We start from the raw sequence: 20,238 nt of genomic DNA on the forward strand, positions 1-20,238 counted from the left end.
ACTCTAGTTATTAATTAAATAAAAACTATAACTTTGGGTTTATTTTTAGGAATAATTAACTTCTACTGTATCTACACACGCATTTCCTATTCTCTATTTCCATTTTAGAGGTCAATTAAGTATTTGTTATTTCACCGCTTAGATAATTATTGTGTGTTTGTACACACGAGTCACCGCATGTCCCTTCCTATAATAATAACCTACCAATAGCAAGTCGCCTAGCGAAGGGTGTGGTTCCAGTAAAAGGATATATAAGCACGTTAAACTGTTCCTAAGGTAACAGTCAGTTCACAAGACCTAGGCTACTCCAGCAATGACCTTCAAGGCTCTTGTAAGCATAATTTAATAAAAATATTATAATTTATAATTTATACAAATTAGTTTTATAAATTATATTCCGTAAATTAAAACTATGCATTTTCACATCAAATGCAATTAATAGATGAAAAGAATTTCTTTTTGAAAATTGATTTTTTTCATAAGAATGTTCCATACAAATATTTGATTTGTAACATTAATTCAAGATTATTCATTCATAGAGTGGTTTAGATAGATTGTACTCATGAAAAATTACTTTGAAAATTATATTTTCATATTAATAGTAATAGATTATATTTCATTTAATAGATAATATATCGTTGTAATAGATTACTTTGAAAATCATAATAGTAATTAATTAAGTGAACCAAAACTTTAAATTTGCAGCATAATGCCTTCATCCATTCATGTCATTAAACATCTTGGACTGCAGCTTTGTCAAAATAGTAACATATTGTGTTTATCATTAGTTAATGCAGTAAACAAAAAATAGAAACGCTCCAGACAATGATGATTTATGTTGTATATAAAATAATTATATTACATATAACAGCTTAAATTTCAGGAAAAATGAAAACTTTTAAAATCTGAAAGAGTAGATTCCATTTATCTCTAATATTTCATACAAGATAATCGAAATACTTCAAATTATTAGATTTTTTATTACTTTTAAACACGATGAATACAATTTTTTTCTTATTATTTCAGATTTCATATGAACTCTTTTCCAAGAGAAATCTTCTTTTCAGTTCCTTCCACCATTCCTCTCAGTCATCTATTTTCTTTTCCGTCAATCCATGTCCGGCCATACTTTCATCTACTTTTTTTCCCATCGTCTAGGATCTTTTCTCTCGTTCCTTTACTTAAATCAATCAAACAAAATCAATTTGTCTTATATTCTAAGAATGGTCAAGCCGAAATTTTATAAATGTTTTTCCATAATTTCGTTTTTAAAAGTGTGAGCTTTGAAACTACTTATTATGTCTTAAAGTGGATTTTATTATTATTAAATAATAAATTTTAGACACTTTATTTCATACTTGAAGCTTTATATAATTTATTTTTAGTAAGAAAGTAACGGAACTGTTGATAGATAATCAGTAAAAATGAGATCCTAATAATAGTTTTTTATTATTTTTAGTTTTTTTTCCCATTATGTTCACTATCCATTTTCTTTTGCAGTTCTTCCTCGCTGCCTGCTTGGCCGTGGCCTCTGCCACTATCATCTCACCATATATCGTAGGAGAAGAGGATGGTTCTTACTGGCGCGGGAAATACGACCTGAGAGAATTCCACCCAGCACTTCCATCAGTTCGTGGAGGAATCTGGGCCTACCCGTACGCTCAAGCTTATAACGCTCACTTGGGTTGAAGATCCGTCTATGCCTTATTTTTGAATTAACGAATATTTATTTCAGTTACCTACAATAGTTCTTTTATAATAAATTGTTCATAAAATTATATTCTTTATTATTAAAATATACATCCTTCGTACTCATTAGGATGAGTATAATGATAATGGTTGTTTAATGAGATTAATAAGAATTGAGTAGATATAATAGAAAAGAATGAATAAAAATGGATTAAAACTGATACATGAGGAATGTTGGGCTGATTCATATGGATACATTACAAGCTGAAAGGAAGAGGAATTTAAGTAGGAAGATCAGGTGTAAAAGTAAATAAAACATTTGAATCTATATTCGAAGACAAAATGAATTAACAGTGGAAAAAAGTTACAACAGGAAGAATCATAGGAAATATTAGCATCTTAAATACTCAAGTCAGAGAGATTAATATATCATTTTTTATAAGATAAAAAAAATGTCAGTTTTTATAAACAAAAACATTAATTAATTCATAAAAACTGTTCCATAATTCATCACCGATTTCACCAGGGAACTCAGTATGTTATAAAACTGTTTACATTAAGTTTAACTCCATACCTATAGTAGTATGGAATAAATTTATATTGCAGGAGCATTCGCAGCCACAGTTTAAACTATGTTAGTTGTCGTAATGATGGCATTTACTGTCTTCACAGTCTCTCACAATACGTTTGGGTGAATAGCTGAAGGTACATATCGTGGGATAAGCTTATGAAAAAGATTTTTAAAAAAGAGGGATTAAGCTGAATCATGAAATAAAATGGCGATTCAGCAGAAAAAGATTATGAATTTTACAATAATTTCTAAAAAGCAGTATGTAATGTAAATAAACATATAAAATAATAAATTGGACAATAAGTTTTAAAAAGTACATATGTGTGAGTGGGTAAATAAATTAATTAAAAAGCAGTATATAAGAAAATTAAAAAGCAATATATAAATGTAAATAGACATAAACGTAAATAAAATAATTAAGAAAGCAGTATATAAATGTAAAACTGCGATATAAATTCACTGAAAAAGGACTATCTTAATACACTAGTATAACATGCAAATAGTTCAACTATTGGACGATTTTAAAAATTACACAATTTATCTCGATTAGTATATTTTTGACAGTGGACTGCTGCATCTTGTGTACCTTATCAAATGAAATAGCGATTCAGCAGAAAAAGATTATGGATTGTACAGTAAGTTCTATAAAGCAGTATATAAATGTAAATAAACATAAAAAATAATAAATTGTACAAGAAGTTCATAAGTTTTAAAAAGTATAAATGTGTGTGTGTGAGTAAATAAAATAATTAGGAAAGCAGCGTATTTATATAAAACTGCGATATAGATTCACCATAAAACGACTATCTCAATACACTAATACATGTTTTTCATAGTTTAACTATTTTTTTTTTTTTTTTTTTTTTTTTAATAATTTATTTATTGATATTTACAACTGTATACACATATATACAACAAGTAAATTTGCTGTAGGTGACATAGTGACATGATAAAAACATGTGGAGAATCTACCCACTGATAGAACTCCAATAACATTTCTAGAGGAGAAGATCTCGAGGCCATCTTCTTTTCAGACGCCTAGGAGGATTATTAGGTAATGAAGGAGAAGCCAGGCTAGAAACAAGTGGATTTAGGTGGTTGAGAAGTTTATTATGGAAGGAACGGTATCTGGTTCTGGCCAAATCGGCAACATATGGAATATTGAGGTCCTGATGGATGACTTGATTTGTGACAAAGTAAGGAGCATTAAGGATTTTACGAAGGATTTTGGACTGTAAGGATTGGATTCTGGAGGAATTTGATGGTTTAGTGGAGCCCCAAAGCTCAACTCCGTATGTCCAGATAGGCCTTATAATAGTCATGTAGATCAGTCTTTTGTAATGGATTGGCAATTTAGACCGTTTGTCTAGTAAATGTTGCAATAGTCGGAATCTACGAGCAGTTTCTTGTCTTTTTAGTCTTGTATGAGGATTCCATGTCAGTCGTTTGTCGAGATGTAGTCCTAAGTAACGGATCTGTTCGACAGGAATGAGTGGGGTATTATTATAAGATACTGTAGGGCAAGACGAATAACTATTTTAAAATTTTAAAAATTACATAATCAATCTCGGTTAGTATATATTAGGTGTCTCACAAGGAAAAATCAGGAAGTTGGGCATTATCCTGACCAAACTACCTCATCGTACTGAACTGTTATCTCTTGCAAACAATAATTTTTGAAAAGTTTTTGTATTATTTAGATGTTGGCAATTAAATGAACCGTGTATATAAGGGAAAGGAAAGGAACAAGCAATTTCAGCTGACGGGGGAACAGCTGCTAACCCACACGGACCAATACAGCATATTAAGTTTTATTTTTCATATATCCTTTAACATTTAGAAATATTTAAATAAACTCAAAATATATATTGATTTATTTACGTAAACTATTTTAATTTTGACTAAAATAAACTCTTGTTATTAAATTAAAGTTACATCAATGGTATTCATATCGATGGCTCAAAACTTAACCAGAAATAGTCCTATGAACATCAAAAGCCAACAAAACATTTTCTGCATCCTATTCAGGAACGCAAGAACCTTGTGTAGAATGTAAATGGTAACTATTCACTTTTTCTGGAGAAAGTTAATATTACTCATTAGCAATAATTTTTTTAGTTAATTTTCTCAAATAATTCCTATTTAATAATTAGAGTGCATATGATAATCATAGATCTGAAAAAAAGTCAATGATAAGGGAATCCATAAAGATTCATCCCACAGTGACTCTCATATAATAGCCACCAAAAACTTGCAAAATGGTGTCAGAACGTGGATAGACTCACAAGTTGACTTACAGACCAATTACATCTATACGTTGAAGGATTCGAGTGAATATTTCCCTAATCTCTACTTTTGTTCAACCTAAACGCTGAAGATATAACAAACCAATTGATGATAGCGACTGATGGAAAAATATACAAAAAAGGAGATGGAAGAACAGAACCGCCGTGGAGTATGAAGGTGAGCAAGAAAAAAAGAGAGTAAATGACAGTCCATGAGAATCCGAAAGCTCTAGAAAAACTTCAGGAGGCCATTTCCAGGCGTTAGTATGTTTCGAACAACACGACCAGAGAGTTCGTACGTCATAGGATACACGTTCCTCTATACTAGCTGTTCCCAATCAGAGTCCCTTTGAGGGGATCCATGAAACAACTTATGATTGGGTCATTCCACGTCAACTCAACACAGATTTGAACCTTAACGTCATTTTCTATATTTTTTCTCAGGTTTAGTGTAGGTAACCTAGGCTTACTAACTTTTGCTGAAAAGGTGTTATTTGGCATTCTGTTTGTATCAAATGATAATATAGGGGTTCCTCTATTTACCAACTTCTACCAAAAGGGTTTCGCCGCCAAAAAAAAGGTTGAGAACAACTGACCTATACAATCGAAAAAAAAAGGAATCTAAAATTTCTCAGCAATTAATCTTTAAAAATAAACAATCTGTGTATTTTTGAATTCTACATATATTGAAGCGTAAAACCTCAATTTGTTTTCTAGGTTGATTGCATGGTTAGTAATAATAATTAATTTTGCACTGCATGTTCGCAATTTTTATTATCTTTCTTAATATTAGCAATAATTTAACCGAGCAATACCGAAACTTTGAGAATTTGCCCTCTTCTTCAATGGCAGAGATATTAAAATCTCAAACAAATCGGCCAGCAAATTTCAATGAAGATCCATGGCAGCGGACAGAAAGTTTTTTTTGGTTTTTGTATTCTACGTATCTTGAATCTCAAAATCCAAGGGAGTATTAAATTTTTTTCTTGACCAATTACAAAGGTTCATTATTGAAGATAATAATGCACAATCAATACAATTTAATTTGTAAATATAAGTCTCACTCTACAGAAGCACAGTGCAGCGCATTAAATTTCTGCCCCCGACAAAAAAAAAAAAAATATTTTCATTGAATGATGCGCAATTTACAATGCAATAGGATATTTGGCAAAATAGAAAAAAAAAATGTGATATTACATATTGTCAGTCAATTCAGAAACGCAATAATATATGCTTTAATTAATATAGATACAGGATTATTTTTTAATTTTAATTTTAAAAACTAAGATTTTTTAATAGGTGTACTAACGCTAGCCACCATGATGGTTTCGTATGTGACGTCATTTAGACATAAACAAATAACACTGATCTAGCGATCCACACTTTTTGCTGGTATTAAATTATTACATATTATTATTTTTTGCCAAAAACACCCATGGAATACGAATATGAAAACAGATACTAGAATCGATGCTTTAAAGTTAGCGAAATGTTTTTGCAATAAACTCAGATTTCTGATCTGCAGAGTTTAGAAATGTTAAAACATCAGTGTAATATTCTAAATTGCCGTTTATTTATTAAAAATACTATATTTATTACATTATATAGTTAATATTGTTCTTATTTAATGTTTTGGGTTAAATAGAGCTTGATCCTATTATTTTTACAGGTTACATGCTTGCATTATACTTGCATTAGAGTGATCTTCATTCAATATATAATCTATTATTGCTTCTAGTTTTGACTTATTCTGGCACTTGGATAAACAACTTTTGTGGAATTATTATAGCAGAATTTTTGCAATTATTTACAGCGCATGAACGATAATTATAGATAATTGCTTAAGTAACAAAAAAAAAATAAAATAACACTCGCACTGAGAAGATAAGATATAGCGTACACTTATATCGCAATGACGTCATTGATTGTATTGATGCTAAAACAATAAAGGTGGCTTGATTTTTTTACGCGGAAAAAAATTGAATATTAATGTGTAGTTGGTGAATTATAGGGATTATATAAAAAGAAAAAAATCATGGGATTATCATTGTCAATTAAGCGATATAAGACATTTTTCAAAAACACGCAAAATATTGTATTCAAGAAACAAATTTCATTTTTGTATTATTTACAAACTTCTTGAGGAAAGTGTGAAATCATAAGATCTTGTTTATTCTTTGAGCTATTTCTATATTAGATTATATTTGTAAGTCGTTAATGCTCTCATTCCTTATCAATCATTTATAATAGCAATCATTTTTAATCAAACAATATCCATATCTTTGGCTAATGCAATATAATACTACGGTTTTCCGGAAAAGATAACCTTTTAAGTACTTCAATTCAAGGCTGAATTTATTCTAATATGGAGGGGGGGGAAGTGAGAATAATTTTATTTGTGGAATATATTTTAAATTAGGAATGCCGAAAAGTACCAGAAAACAATTAATAGCACCCATTTTTTTCAAGCTGGCATTTAAGATTTGAAAATTCTTTAAAACAGACGCTAACCAAGCTAAGCATTGGATCAAATGACATGGTGATGAATAAGGAAAATATCAACGTTTTACCGCTAGAAAAAATCTATATTTTTAAAATATTTACTAAAATCTAACTTTGGTAATATATTTGGTATGATAATTATTATTTTGCAGTCATCAGTGATTATTTGAATTCTGGCAGTATCAAAGTAAATATTTATACAAACAAGTGCCTATCACAGAAATTTCAACTAATAGTATGAAATTGTGAAAACAACTTAATGTTGTTAAATGATATGTTCGTGCGATAGGAAATCCCGGCTGTGTATGTTATGTTAACATTGAACAAATATGATTATTTATTCATGTTTACAAACGATGAATGCAATGTATATAAATTGGCTTACATTCTGGCTTTCTCTATTTTTAAGACGGGTTGAGATTATAGAACAAAATCTCTTATATTACGATTATTTAAACAAGTTGTTCTACAGTGTTATTTGCTATAGCAAGGTCATTCATTTTCTTTAACAAATTTTATGAATTTGTGAACTGGTTCGATTTCATTTCATATACACAACAAAAAAATAAATAAATAAAAATGAATACGCTTACAGTGTTGTAGAACGATTTGTAAAAAGCACCTAAAATCTCACTATAACCTCCTCCTGAGTTTTACCAATTTATATCAGGGGTGGCATCACCCTGCTCTTTTTCAATGCAAAAGTGAAGCCAAAAAGGAGCTTGGATTTAATTTAAGGTTAAAAGGACGTTACACTATTGTAATATAAACTGAAACAGAAGGCTACTAGAGATTGGCTAGAGCTAATGATGGCTTCATTTTTCCAGCTTAACTTTGCCAGAATATCAACTCCTTTATCCTTTAACACACCAGAACAAGTTAAGTAAATGACCTTTTTATCTATTTATTTGCTGTATATATAAAGAGATTTCAGATCTATGAAAATGTATTATTTAGTTACGCTAATCAAAAGACTACTAAATTAAATTATGGTGATTAAAATTGGATAAAGTTTCCAAAGGCGTCATCTTTACTGATTATTGTACTCTATACATTCAGGTTAATCTGCTAAATCAAATTCTAGATTTTTAAAAAATCTTATTTTTAATTAAAAATATTTCCAATAAAAATATCTACATAATTAATGTATTGAATATAGAATAGCTCATAATTCTGTGAAAATTACAAATTGATTTTATTTAGATAGACGATTGTTAAATGCAGTTCAGCGATTGTACAAAAATAAAAATAAAAAACTAAATTAAAAAAAAATAATCTGAATAAAAACGTGAACTTTGCTCATTCAGTGACTCCAAAGTTGTCGAAATCCTTTTTCCCAGTAAGTATGAATAATATAATAAGCAGTTAAACCCAACGTATTGGCAGCCTGACCAATTCTGTTTGACACTGATTGAGACAATCAGGTTCTGCGGAATTAGTGGTGGATGAATATGGAAAATCTAAGAATTATTTGTGTAAAATGTTCCAATAATGAATTTAAAAAGAGTTGATGATATAGCATAATCACCTTAATTATCTTTAACACTGATTATATAAAATCTGAGAAATATACGTATGAGCTAGTAAAAATAAAATTAAACATGTTTAAATAATGATATGGAACTATAAATTGCCAATCCTATATCAATATGACAAACATTTTTGACCCAAATCAGTACTTCTTTTCCTTCTCTCCTCGACAAACAAATATTTGTTACTTATATAAAGGACTATATTCTTATCATTTTATACAAAGGTGATAAATTATTATCTATTTTAACAAGAAACCAGATTAAAATAGGTCAAGGTGGTAAAGTTTATTTTAAAAAAATGAGAAATATTTAAAGTACAGAAGATGGTCTGAGGGGGGAGGGGAGGGGATGCAGTCAGCAAAAAACACAAATAAACCAAAAATTATTCTTGTTATTTTGTTATTTATTGTAATTCTTTCATGTAGTTCAATATGCTGATTCAGATTGTATTTTACTATTTACATACCCTATCTTATATATACATATATATATTCTAACCTATTTAATATTATATTTCATCTCATATTATTATCAATCTACTGCTGTCTAATTCCATGGTTATTAATCAACTATTTTTTATTTTCAATTCAATGTTTTGTATATTACCTAATTTGTTAGTCAATTATTTATTTTAATCTTTATACTTCTCTGAATGATGGTAGTTATATCTTTCGCACAAAAATGGCAGTTTCCTATTGCGCTGCAGCAATCCACTAAGAGTGTGGAAAATAGTGAGATTCTAGAGGTACCACATCCACTATAAAGTCCAAACCTCGCAGCATCAGATTATTCCTAATGTCCTTCCATAGACTATTTTCTTCGGAAAAGAAATATAACAATTTTTCAGAGGTTGATAGCATAAGATTTTCGACAGCAACCCAAAGTAGTGATATCAACATGACATCGTAAAATGGTTAAGAAATAATTTATTACAATTTATATAAACAATAAATAAAATATAAACTTTTTGTTAGAAAACAGTTCTTTATGTACACCAAATAACGATTTAACAAGAATGGAGTTGATTGCATAAGGGAAAGAACCGAAAGAGAAGGTTAACGTCTTATTCAGAATGCGTCAAAGAAACATTAACTTGCTAGAATCAACCCACAGATAATCTATTGCAACGGTATATTCCTCTGTTCACCTGGCGAAGGTTAGTAAAGGGAGTGGCCGGTATCCACTATATAACTCTCACGTACTTTGTTATTATAAACTACAGTTCCAATAAGAAATGCCTAATTAGACATCCAGATTTTTTTCCAGGTAAATAAATAATAATAATTTTTATTTATTTATTGAATCTAATGCAAGTTGTAAAATATTATCTTAAACTAGAATGGGTCGTAGTCAACAAAACAATTTTTTTTTTGGGTACCCTCTTATATATTTATTTTATTAGCTAATATAGATAGACAGATAGTTTATTGCTAATATATACATCTTTTAGCCATGGATTTTGGCACATCTTAATATAATTTAATAATACAACGAATTATTTTTTTTTCCTAATAAATAATTTTATAATTATTTCTAAAACCTAAAACAATATAGATAAGTGTATATCTTAATGTGATTTAATAATTTAATGACAAATAGAATTAAATTTCTACTAAATAATTGAATAGTTATTACTAATACTATATAAATAATTAGATAGTTATTCCTAAACCTATATAAATAATTAAATAGTAATTCCCAAAAGAATGTAGAAAAGTGTACATCTAAATCTGATTAAATAGTGTAATCACATAGCAAATTAAGTTTTTGTTCCTAATAAATAATTAATATACAATTACCCTTGTGTTACTAGAAGGTATTTTAAGGGAGATAGGAGAAGTCTGAGGAATCACATATATTAGCGCTTTATTAATATGTTGAGCGTGGAGAAATAAAATTAATTAATAAATTTTTTACTAGTTATTAATAGCCAACGTTTCGATCTACACAGCGTGTTTTAATTAGAGCTGTTGTGATTGGTGCAGATGTAAGGGTCGAATAAACAAAAGAAAATTAAAACTTTTCGTAGTGAAAAGTTAACCTTAAAAATAAGCTTAATTCTTTCACCAACAAGGTGATCAAGAATAAGGACTTGCATTGTGGGCCAAAACGTTACAAATGAATAGTTGTATACTTGTACAATTTTATTCTAATATCGAAACTGTCAATCATCTGTATATGACATTATATTATTTTTTTTGTTTTTGTCTTTAAACAGATAATTGAAGAATCACTCAGACTCAATCAAACCCTTTAGCAATTACCTGAAAGTATATTATACAATGAACTAAAAATTATTTAAAAAAATAAATCTGTACCACTAAAACTCATGAAGGGCATAGGTGCCAGTACTCAGGAAGTACGTGCTGTTAATAGAGCAAATGTTGTGCAAGGAGGCGATTGGATCAGAATCTCACTCGACCGCTATATTTTCTCCCAATTAAGGGTACTCACTTTATGAGGCTGGGTGCCTGGAGGGCTCCTGAACCCACAGGGCTCCCTCACGGCTACAGTAACAGAATAAATAATTGTGTATTAAAGCCTTATATATAAAGAACTTAGAATTATAAAAATATATATATTTAAATTGATTTATAAAAAAAAAAAAAGCAATCCTTGGCTTCCATCAATTATATGTATTAATGCCAAGCAAATAAAACAGTGATATAATAAACATATGATTAAAGAGGTCGTTTATTGAATAATATGAGAATATATTGAATTATAGTTCAATGAAATTCTGCAATTTTTTTTTCATTTTTTTTCTCACTTAATTTACCCTTGTACATACATAAATGTTACGTTTTTATAATTCGAGAAGTATTAACTCTTAACAGTAACTTTTAAGGCTCTGTTTTTGAGATCATGATGTTGTCAGTGGCCATTCACTGTTATTGGCATTGATTAAAATTAATTAAATATCGCTGATTACCACTAAAAATCGAGAAATAAAAGTAGAAGTAAACCCAACATCCTTGAACCTGCTGAAGGACGATACAGTTGCCTCAGAAGCGACCTTCAGGTAGTTGGGTGGGGATCTGTTTACTCTTTCTTTTGTTGATAAAAACTGATGAAACTTAATTAGTGTTTTTTTCAGAAATTAGCATCATCGCCTAATGGGGAGCTAGCCGGATATTTGAAGCAAGGAAGAATATTCAAGAGGGTGTAATGTCCTTTGTCCTTTGGGTATTCCAAAAAATTAAAAATAAATCCTCCAGTTTATGATTTACTTAACAAAATCCGATTTTAGAGAATTCAACATTTTTATTTTCATTGTTATAAAATTTATAATTGACAAAAATCTCATGAATTGGTTTTAATATTCCTATAGTAAACAGCATGAACAATAATGTTTGTCCTGTAATATGGATATGCATATGCACAATGGTTAGACTTTATCTAAGTTTATCGAAGTTTATCTAAGTATTAAGTCTTTACTTATACTACTAGAAACCCATGAATGAAGGGTCTTGGATCAGTACATAGTAAGGACGTAATACCTCTACAGTTGAGCATGGAGATTCCGCCTGGGTTACGCTTAAGCGAATGGTTATTCCGCAATTAAGATTACCCACTTTTTTGAAGTCTATTAGACAACAAGAGGGCTTCTTGAAGTATCTGGAGTTATATATTCAACGAAAAGAGATATTTCAATAAATTTAACTTCTAAAAAAATGAATACAACTATTTTACGCATATCAATGAATTTTCCGACCAAAAATGAAAGCCTAAATCGTCAACATTTTTTTTTATGATTTTTGAGAAAACTAAAATTTATAAATTGAACAAAATCTTTTGAAGGTTTATTTCCCTGTAAGAACTTCAAGTTTCTGTCATCAAGGCATTCGTTTAAGTCTCCTCGGGTGGTCTGGTATATACAAATTCTGATGAAAGTTTTGCACAGAAAGTATATTCATCAATCAGTTTGTGGGCATATCGTTAGAGATATTATAATATTCCTTGCGCTTGTTGGTTAATTAAGCCTTCAGAACACGTTGCATCACAAAAATCAATGTTTTAAATTTAGATTTTATGTGAGAATCCATTATTGAATAAAATTTTTACCTTGGGAAATTTCAGAGTCAAGTGAGTTGAAGAAGAATCGGAAGATGTTACGAATTCTACTTCATGACCGCAAGTATAACTAAGGTCTATCAAAATTCATTTCGAAACTAAAAAAAGTGATGTCAGGATTTTAACACCCCACATATTTAAATTTAAAGTTAACGTCAAAACCTTCAGTATATGTTTCGAATAATAAACAGTGTACTAAATTATTTAATCTCTTTAATGATTTTTTTTCGTTACAGCCCCTTAGATTATTAATTATAAAAATGTGCTCATGTATTTTTTTTTAAATTATGCTATTAACGCGTTTAAATTAATTTATCGAATCGCTTTACAAGCTCCTCTACAAATCGATGTTCAATTCTGATTCCCGTATAATATATTTATCATCTACTAATTTTTAATATTCAGTTTCACTTAGATCTTTTTTTCTTATTAACAGTTAGTTTAGTTTATAGTTAGTTGCCTTATTAATTCCGTCCATGCGTCACTTAAAACATTTCCGGTAACATATTTTGGAATTCATGATTGGCTCATAATCAGACCAATTTGGACATATGGAATTGAGCTCTGGGGCTCCACCAAACCATCAAATTCTTCCCGCATCCAATCGTTACAATCAAAAATCCTACGTAAAATCCTTGATGCTCCTTATTACGTCACAAATAAACTCATTCACAAAGACCTTAACATCCCATTCGTTGCAGATTTGACCCAAAACAGATATGCGTCTTTTCATTCCAAACTCCTTAACCACCCTAACCCATTAACTCTTAATCTTTCATCCTTAACAATCCCTGATAATCCTCCGAGGCGTCTGAAAAGAAGATGGCCATGGGACCTTCTAATTTAAATTAATGTTTGAAGTACCGCCAATACCCGCCGGTTCCTTCCCAAGATTTTCAATTATATATAAACATAAAACATATTTACCTATTGTATTATTTTGTACAGTTGTAAATTACATTAAATAAATAAAAAAATAAAAATAATGATAGGCTCACCGCAGTAGTTGTACTTGGAGTTGGGCCGGCTTCCATTCCCTATATTTCTTTTAATATCTTTTATTCTTTTCTTCCATCTTTCCTCAGCTCCCATATTGTTTCTTCCTCGCCCACTTTATTAGTTATGCTCATCACATCTAATTACTGTAATTAATATTACTTATTACATTTAGGTTATATAACTTTATATCAACTTCTTAAATTTTGTTATTCTACTCACATATTTAATTTATAACATATACATCTCTATATTTTTTTTATATTACTTCAGTTAAATCTAATCTCTAATTTTGTAAATGTATTAATTTATTTGATTTTTACATATATATTATCTTCTCCTATTATTCTTCACTTTAATATTACTATTTTCCATGTAAACCATTATATACAGTTTCAAGATAATATTACACTATGCGTAGTAAGTTTAAAGTATTCTTCAATACTTCTTCTGTAGCTACATTATCTGTTATATTCATGTTTCATGTTTTTCTGTACTCCCATTTAATCATTATGGTCATTATCCTGTTTTTGTTCATAGCCCTGATGAAGGCCGAAACGTTAGTTCCAATGTAAATAAGTTTTTATTTATTTATGTTCTTCACTGGCCACACCCCGGATCATCTTCTCATAAATAATCCACAGTGTACAATCAACTCATCATTATCAATCCCTTTTAGGCATTCTGTTTAGTTTAATAAAGTTGTCCTTTATGTTTACACTTACAACATTAGAAATTGATTACTGTCTGATCTTTTATGATGACTTTTATTTAATGTTTTACAGTTTTCTGCCAGGCCAATAATATGCCTAACAAGTCTAAAGAGCAAGAAGAGAAAAATAAAATATCAGCATCAACCAAGATTGGCAATGAAAAAGATCAATGCTCGAAGCAAATAAGAGAATATCAATGGTTTTTATTTACGGTCAACAGTGGATTCTTTTAAATATAAAATGTGAAAATGAACTGCAGGTAATGATTTTTGGAACTAAGATATTTCACAATATATAATATTAACTACTTTTATTAACTGGCATTAGATAGGACAATTCATGCTTTCATTCAGCAGACTATTTTAACATTGAGAAATATTAGTCATAATTAAATTAAAGATCATAAAATGATTATTTTTTTTAATGCATGATTATAATACATTAAAATATCTTATTAGAAACAAATCTTTGAGATATAACTGATCCTTAAGGTTGGTTTCGTAAATGTACGGTTTATAGCCAAAGTACTGCGACAAATCATGTTCTGGAACGAATTTGAATATGTATTAATTGGTCTCCTAATTGTTCTATAATTAGAGCACTGTTAATTTAGACTTCCCTGCGAACCAAGTCTGTGTATAGATGGAGAAGTCATCCTTCATCAACTATACTCTATTATATGAAAATAATTTATTAGGAATTTATTTTAATTTATTCGAGTATCAATGGTAAATGTAGTGCAAATAGTACTGAATCGAATGTATTTTTTTATTTTTAATATTTCTCTATACACTCAGTATATCCTCCATATTAATTTTCGTCAAAATCGTACTTGAAGAACAGTATCATAATTTTCCGAACCATTGCGCCTCCCTTTAGAGCCATGAATTTCATCAATTGTATTAATAATAACATAATATACAACAAATACAATACATTCAAGCATTAATATTCGCTCACACATTTTGTGACAACCAATTTATCCAAAACACACACTGCTAGACAGCCGAGAGCTGTAAGCATTTCAGTTTGTCCTCTGCACTTTGCAATCTGCAGGATGCACTGCGATAGTTGATATTACAAGTAATGTTAGGGAACCAACTATCCTGTTAACTATCGCATGTATACCCCCTGAAAGTGAAGTATCGTAGTTTCCGTTATTGCCGAAGTAGCAATGTCGCCACGGTCTAGTTTAATCGCTAATAGAAAATGTCAGTGAACTATAAGTCCGATTAACTGACACGTTTAACTGTCACATGTATAAGTCTTAATAGTGAACAGTCACAACATATCAATATTATCAAAAATAACATTGTTATTGTATATTTGCGAAAAAAAACTATACGGTTACTGTTTATTTCCTATGGGTCCGATTTCGTCGGATAATTCTTGAAATTAGCATAATAAAACAAACAATTTAGTTTTATAACTTACTATAGCTGGTACGGTTCATTAAAAAAGAGTTTGTCACCTTTGTAGTCTGAATTTTTATTTTATTAGACTAGCACCAATTTATCAAAGCAGTTAAAGATATATAATGTGATCACAATAATCAACTCCTGAAATTTATCTTTTAAAAAATTGTTTAGTGTAATAAAATATTTTGTTATTTACATTTCATGACCTTTAGAGATCTTTGTTCTTCAGCTACTGCGGCCGAGGGCGGTACAGTTAAAATTGGGTGTGGCCTATAGGTATATAGGGGAACCCAAAAATCATCAACAGTACAGTCTACACAAGCAGACAGTAACAACATGTCTTACATCAAAGCTTTCGTGAGTGCACTTATCTTGTTTTATAAAATTGTTGTTTAACAAGTATCCATCCAACATTTTATTTGCAGTATTCTCTGTGCAGTATATCCGTATTTTTTTAAATTTCTCAACAAGCGTCTATCTTTATCTTACAATGACATAGAAGAAGAAAGGTCCTTTATACTGTGTGTTTACATACTAAACACGATTTTACAAAATGGTCGGTTGATTACTTATTACAAATGTGGGTTCATTAAAAAGAAAGAAAAAAGGGTCAATAATCAAAATAGTTAACTGTATTATTTATTACAAAGAAACAAAAAAAACTAATGAGAGACAAGCAATTTCAATTATGAAAATCAAAGAATATTCATTTTGAGCTGCGTCAAAATATATCCTGTTTAATTAATTTTCTAGGCACAATTTTTACATAACATTTCAATGTTTTAATCCTTATGCTATAATTTTTCAAGTAATTAGTTATTATATCACTAATATTAATCTATATGTGCAATAAAGTTTTTTAATGTGTGATTATGCTATTTTAAAATGAAATAATTTTTAGAAAAAAGATAGAGAAACTAATTTTATAGCTAATAAAAAAATAAGTGCCACCAACTGTCGTTACACAGCTTAAATAATTTATAGCTTACTTTTTTCAATTATTATTTAATGTTGTAAGATATTGCTCTCGTTTAAAAAAAAATGTATTAATACACCAATATAAGTCAAGTCTTGGTCTTTTAATAACGTTTTATAAATAATACCTAGAGAAAAATAGCTTTACGACTCTTCCTCAGAATATCAAATAAGTAACAGATTTATAATGGTTACAAGCTTGAACACTTTTTTTATGGCGTTTACTCTTTCAGCTTTTCCTCGCTAGAAATAGAAACGGAAAAATAGATTTACGACTCTTCCTCAGAATATATAATAAATTAACGATTGATAATTTTTATGAACACTTTTAATTGACGTTCCATATTCAAACGTTCAGCTCTTCCTCGCCGTTGTGGTGGTCGCCGCTTACGCCGAAGAAGGTGCCAGGACGAAGAAGCAGATCCTTGTTGGTGCCTACGACGACGGCTCCTACTGGCCAGGCAAATACGACGTCAGGGAACTCTCACCAGTTCTTGGAGCTCTCCCAGACGGTGTTGCAGTTCGCGGCGCAATTCCCGCTGCTGTTCCAGCCGCAATCCCAGCCCTTGCCGCCCCCTACCACTACCCCTATCTCATCTAAGATGTTTCCTCTAGATCGGGACACCACGATCAACTTAAGTGCCTTCCACTCACAAGACCAATAGAGCACAGGTCGTTTTCTCATTCATTGCACAACAGTTCCACGAATATTTATTCCATAGATTAGCAATAAGTTGCTATAGACATTTCACTGTATGAGTCTTTGTAAATATACAATATTTAAACACAAATATGTCAATTTTCTTCCTTAAAAACCAATTAATATTTAAGACACTCCAAACCACTTGAAGTGAAAATTATTTTATAGTTTATCCTGTAATATATAGAAGACATTTAAAAATTATTATTATTCTTTTTTTTTTATTTATGATTATTCTCTGTAATGTTTATTTAAGCTTATTATTTCAACAATGATGTATACAATCCATATGCTTAAAGACTAACATCCATATAAAACCATTATTGATGGATGACAAATAATAGTAAATGAATAGAAACCGCAAATCATCAAATATTAGTTGGATTCTTACAAAATAAAAAAAAAATTAATTAAACAGAGGTGTTTAAAAAAAAAGTATACTTGCAATTAAAATATTTAACAGATTGAATCCTGCATATGACTTAAATCTATGCAAATATTTGTCATAGACGTACCTTATTTTTAAAAATAAAAATTCTCTTTTATGTTACATAGTTTTATAAATCAATTCTATGTCAAAATTTGTATTAAACAATATATAAAATCGAATACATCAATGAGGTTGCATTACATCATAAAAGTAAAGCTTACACAGAACAAATATGAAACGGTCTGAGGAAATCATAGAGCCAAGTACAGTTTACAGTTTTTGCGTTGATACGTGTAGAAACATAGAGAACAATACTTACCGAAATATATAAAAAAAAAACAAATTAAATAATCGAATTTATTTTGTAGAAATATTTAAAAAATGCATAAGACAAATTTGAAAAAAATGAATTTTTTAATTTTATTTTTCTTCTGTTATATGAGTACCATATATTCCTTTCATCTTTTCTTTTTTTCAATATATGCACCTTTGGTTGCACCTCCAGAACAGGATTTGTTAGATATTCGAAGAAGCCGCCTATCTCACTGGCTACACTTGCTAAGTTGCATGGGCGATTTCTGGAAACGGTGGCGGATTGATTATCTCAACTGGCTTCAGCAGATGGTCCAATGGACGAAACCCCACACTTCCATCGTTCGTTCGTTACTCCTTCTTAGAGACCCTAACGTTTCACCTTTGCAAAGGCCCACTGCTCGAGTGCTGGAAGCATATCCTGACAAGGATGGAGTAGTAAGAGTGGTCAAACTGCGAATGGAAAGACCAAAATCGTAAGAACTGTTACTCGTCTTTTACCGTTACTTCCTGAGGAGGGGAGTTTGTAAAAGTTTTCATTTTCGGTGGGCGGAATGTTAAAGCTCAAAAGTTTCGTTTCTTTTTAGCTTAATTTTTCTGTCTAATTTCAAAGTGATTTTCAATTTTGTTAGTTATAAGTTTATTCATATTTATTAATTTTTTTAACAATAAGTAATTTTTTATTTGAATTTGTCACATAAAAATAAGGGATATAAGGAGATTTAGTGTGGTGCATATGTATAAATACATTGCTGAGATGAAGCAAGTGCACAACGATACTGAAGGTAGTGGGCCAGTGCCTGCTTAACCGCGGATAAGGCACAGGACAGTGAATATTTAGGAGGCACTGGAGCGATCTTAAGTGGCATTGACGCGGTGTGAGACGTGGATTCACTGATTCACGGACGCTCCACTGCCATTATTTGTTGAGCCAAGTTTGTGTTGGAGCTGGTGTGTTTTTGGTACTCTTTCACCGATTCGCCGGCAGTCATTCCAACCACTGTGCAGTCAACGTTTGTTGGAGTTGTCAGGTTACCTGGCGCTGTTTCTCACCCACTCGCCGGCAGACATTCTAACCACTGTGCAGTCGACGTTTGTTGGAGTTGTCAGGTTACCTGGCGCTGTTTCTCACCAACTCGCTGGCAGTCATTCCGACTCTTATTACTATTGATATAATCATATTTACCTTCCCTCCCCGAGACCATCTGTGGGTGACTATTGTTCTTTTACTTCTCTTTCATCGAGCTTCATATTTATTTTTGTGTTTAGTTCTAATTAACTTATAATATTCGTGTAAATAATGTTTTTAATATAAGAAGATGGTCAGCGTTTCGGTCAAAAAAGAACAAATAGTTTATAACTATTTAATGTCCGACGTTTCGCCCCCATTTATAGGGCTTCATAAGGACTAAAAAATATACAAAAAACAACTAAGAACATTAAAATAATAAGATACAATAAGGCAAATTAAGGTAGGATAAATATCAGGTAAAAATTAATTGATAAGAAAATTAAATTAAAATAAAAGGAAGGAAGACATAAAATAGTATTAATATAAAATAAACTGGAAAAACCAATGGTAAGAATAAAAAAATAAGTAACAATGGTAAAAATAAAAAATTTAGAAATTATGCCGTGAAAGAATAAATATAAATAAAAATAATAATGATGATATTAAATGATAATAAATGAGCAAAGAACAAATCAGGACCACCTACCTGTTCAAAGCGAAAGGTTGAACAGAAGGTGACAAGAAATCGGAAGCGTGGAGGAGTACAGGGGAGGTGGTCAGTCGTTTAACGTTATGTCTATTTCAAATAGTCGCGTATACAGGAACTAGTCATTAAAATATGACGAAAATGAAAAATAATATGAGAAAGATACATAAATATGATAATAATAATAACTATAATAATTTTCAAATTTAGAAATAACTAAGTAAAATTAGAATGATACATAACGTTACTAGTAATACGAGTATATACTCAAGGAAATATAGTTAATACAATATAGGAAGGATATAATAACAATGATTGTAAAA

General features: G+C 30.1%; 1 protein-coding gene and 1 long non-coding RNA gene across 3 annotated transcripts; both read left to right on the forward strand.

The window, feature by feature from the left end:
- Window positions 1–229: 229 nt before the first annotated feature.
- Window positions 230–1,778, forward strand: LOC106691017 (uncharacterized). Its single transcript, XR_001344710.2, has 2 exons — window positions 230–331; window positions 1,501–1,778. It is a non-coding gene; the product is annotated as an uncharacterized lncRNA (long non-coding RNA).
- Window positions 1,779–14,603: 12,825 nt separating this feature from the next.
- Window positions 14,604–17,546, forward strand: LOC112211256 (uncharacterized). 2 transcript variants are annotated; one of them, XM_024362645.2, is made up of 3 exons: window positions 14,604–14,621; window positions 16,010–16,137; window positions 17,114–17,546. In XM_024362645.2, the coding sequence occupies exons 2-3, from the start codon at window positions 16,117–16,119 to the stop codon at window positions 17,354–17,356; spliced, it is 264 nt and encodes an 87-aa protein (XP_024218413.2). In that variant the 5' UTR covers window positions 14,604–14,621; window positions 16,010–16,116; the 3' UTR covers window positions 17,357–17,546. The 2 variants fall into 2 exon arrangements, with proteins under 2 accessions (XP_024218413.2, XP_024218414.1); XM_024362646.2 differs by lacking the exon at window positions 14,604–14,621 and having other exon boundaries at window positions 15,993–16,137.
- Window positions 17,547–20,238: the final 2,692 nt, after the last annotated feature.

Source organism: Halyomorpha halys, unplaced genomic scaffold, assembly GCF_000696795.3.
Source record: "Halyomorpha halys isolate HHAL.00 unplaced genomic scaffold, Hhal_1.1 Scaffold2031.1, whole genome shotgun sequence".
Taxonomy (NCBI): Eukaryota; Metazoa; Arthropoda; class Insecta; order Hemiptera; family Pentatomidae; genus Halyomorpha; species Halyomorpha halys.

Excerpts from the sequence above, each read along its gene's own strand:
- LOC112211256 (XM_024362645.2), top strand. The coding sequence starts at position 16,117 with ATGTCTTACATCAAAGCTTTC. Across the intron at positions 16,138-17,113 it reads TGTCTTACATCAAAGCTTTC|CTCTTCCTCGCCGTTGTGGT; the intron begins GTGAGTGCACTT and ends TCAAACGTTCAG.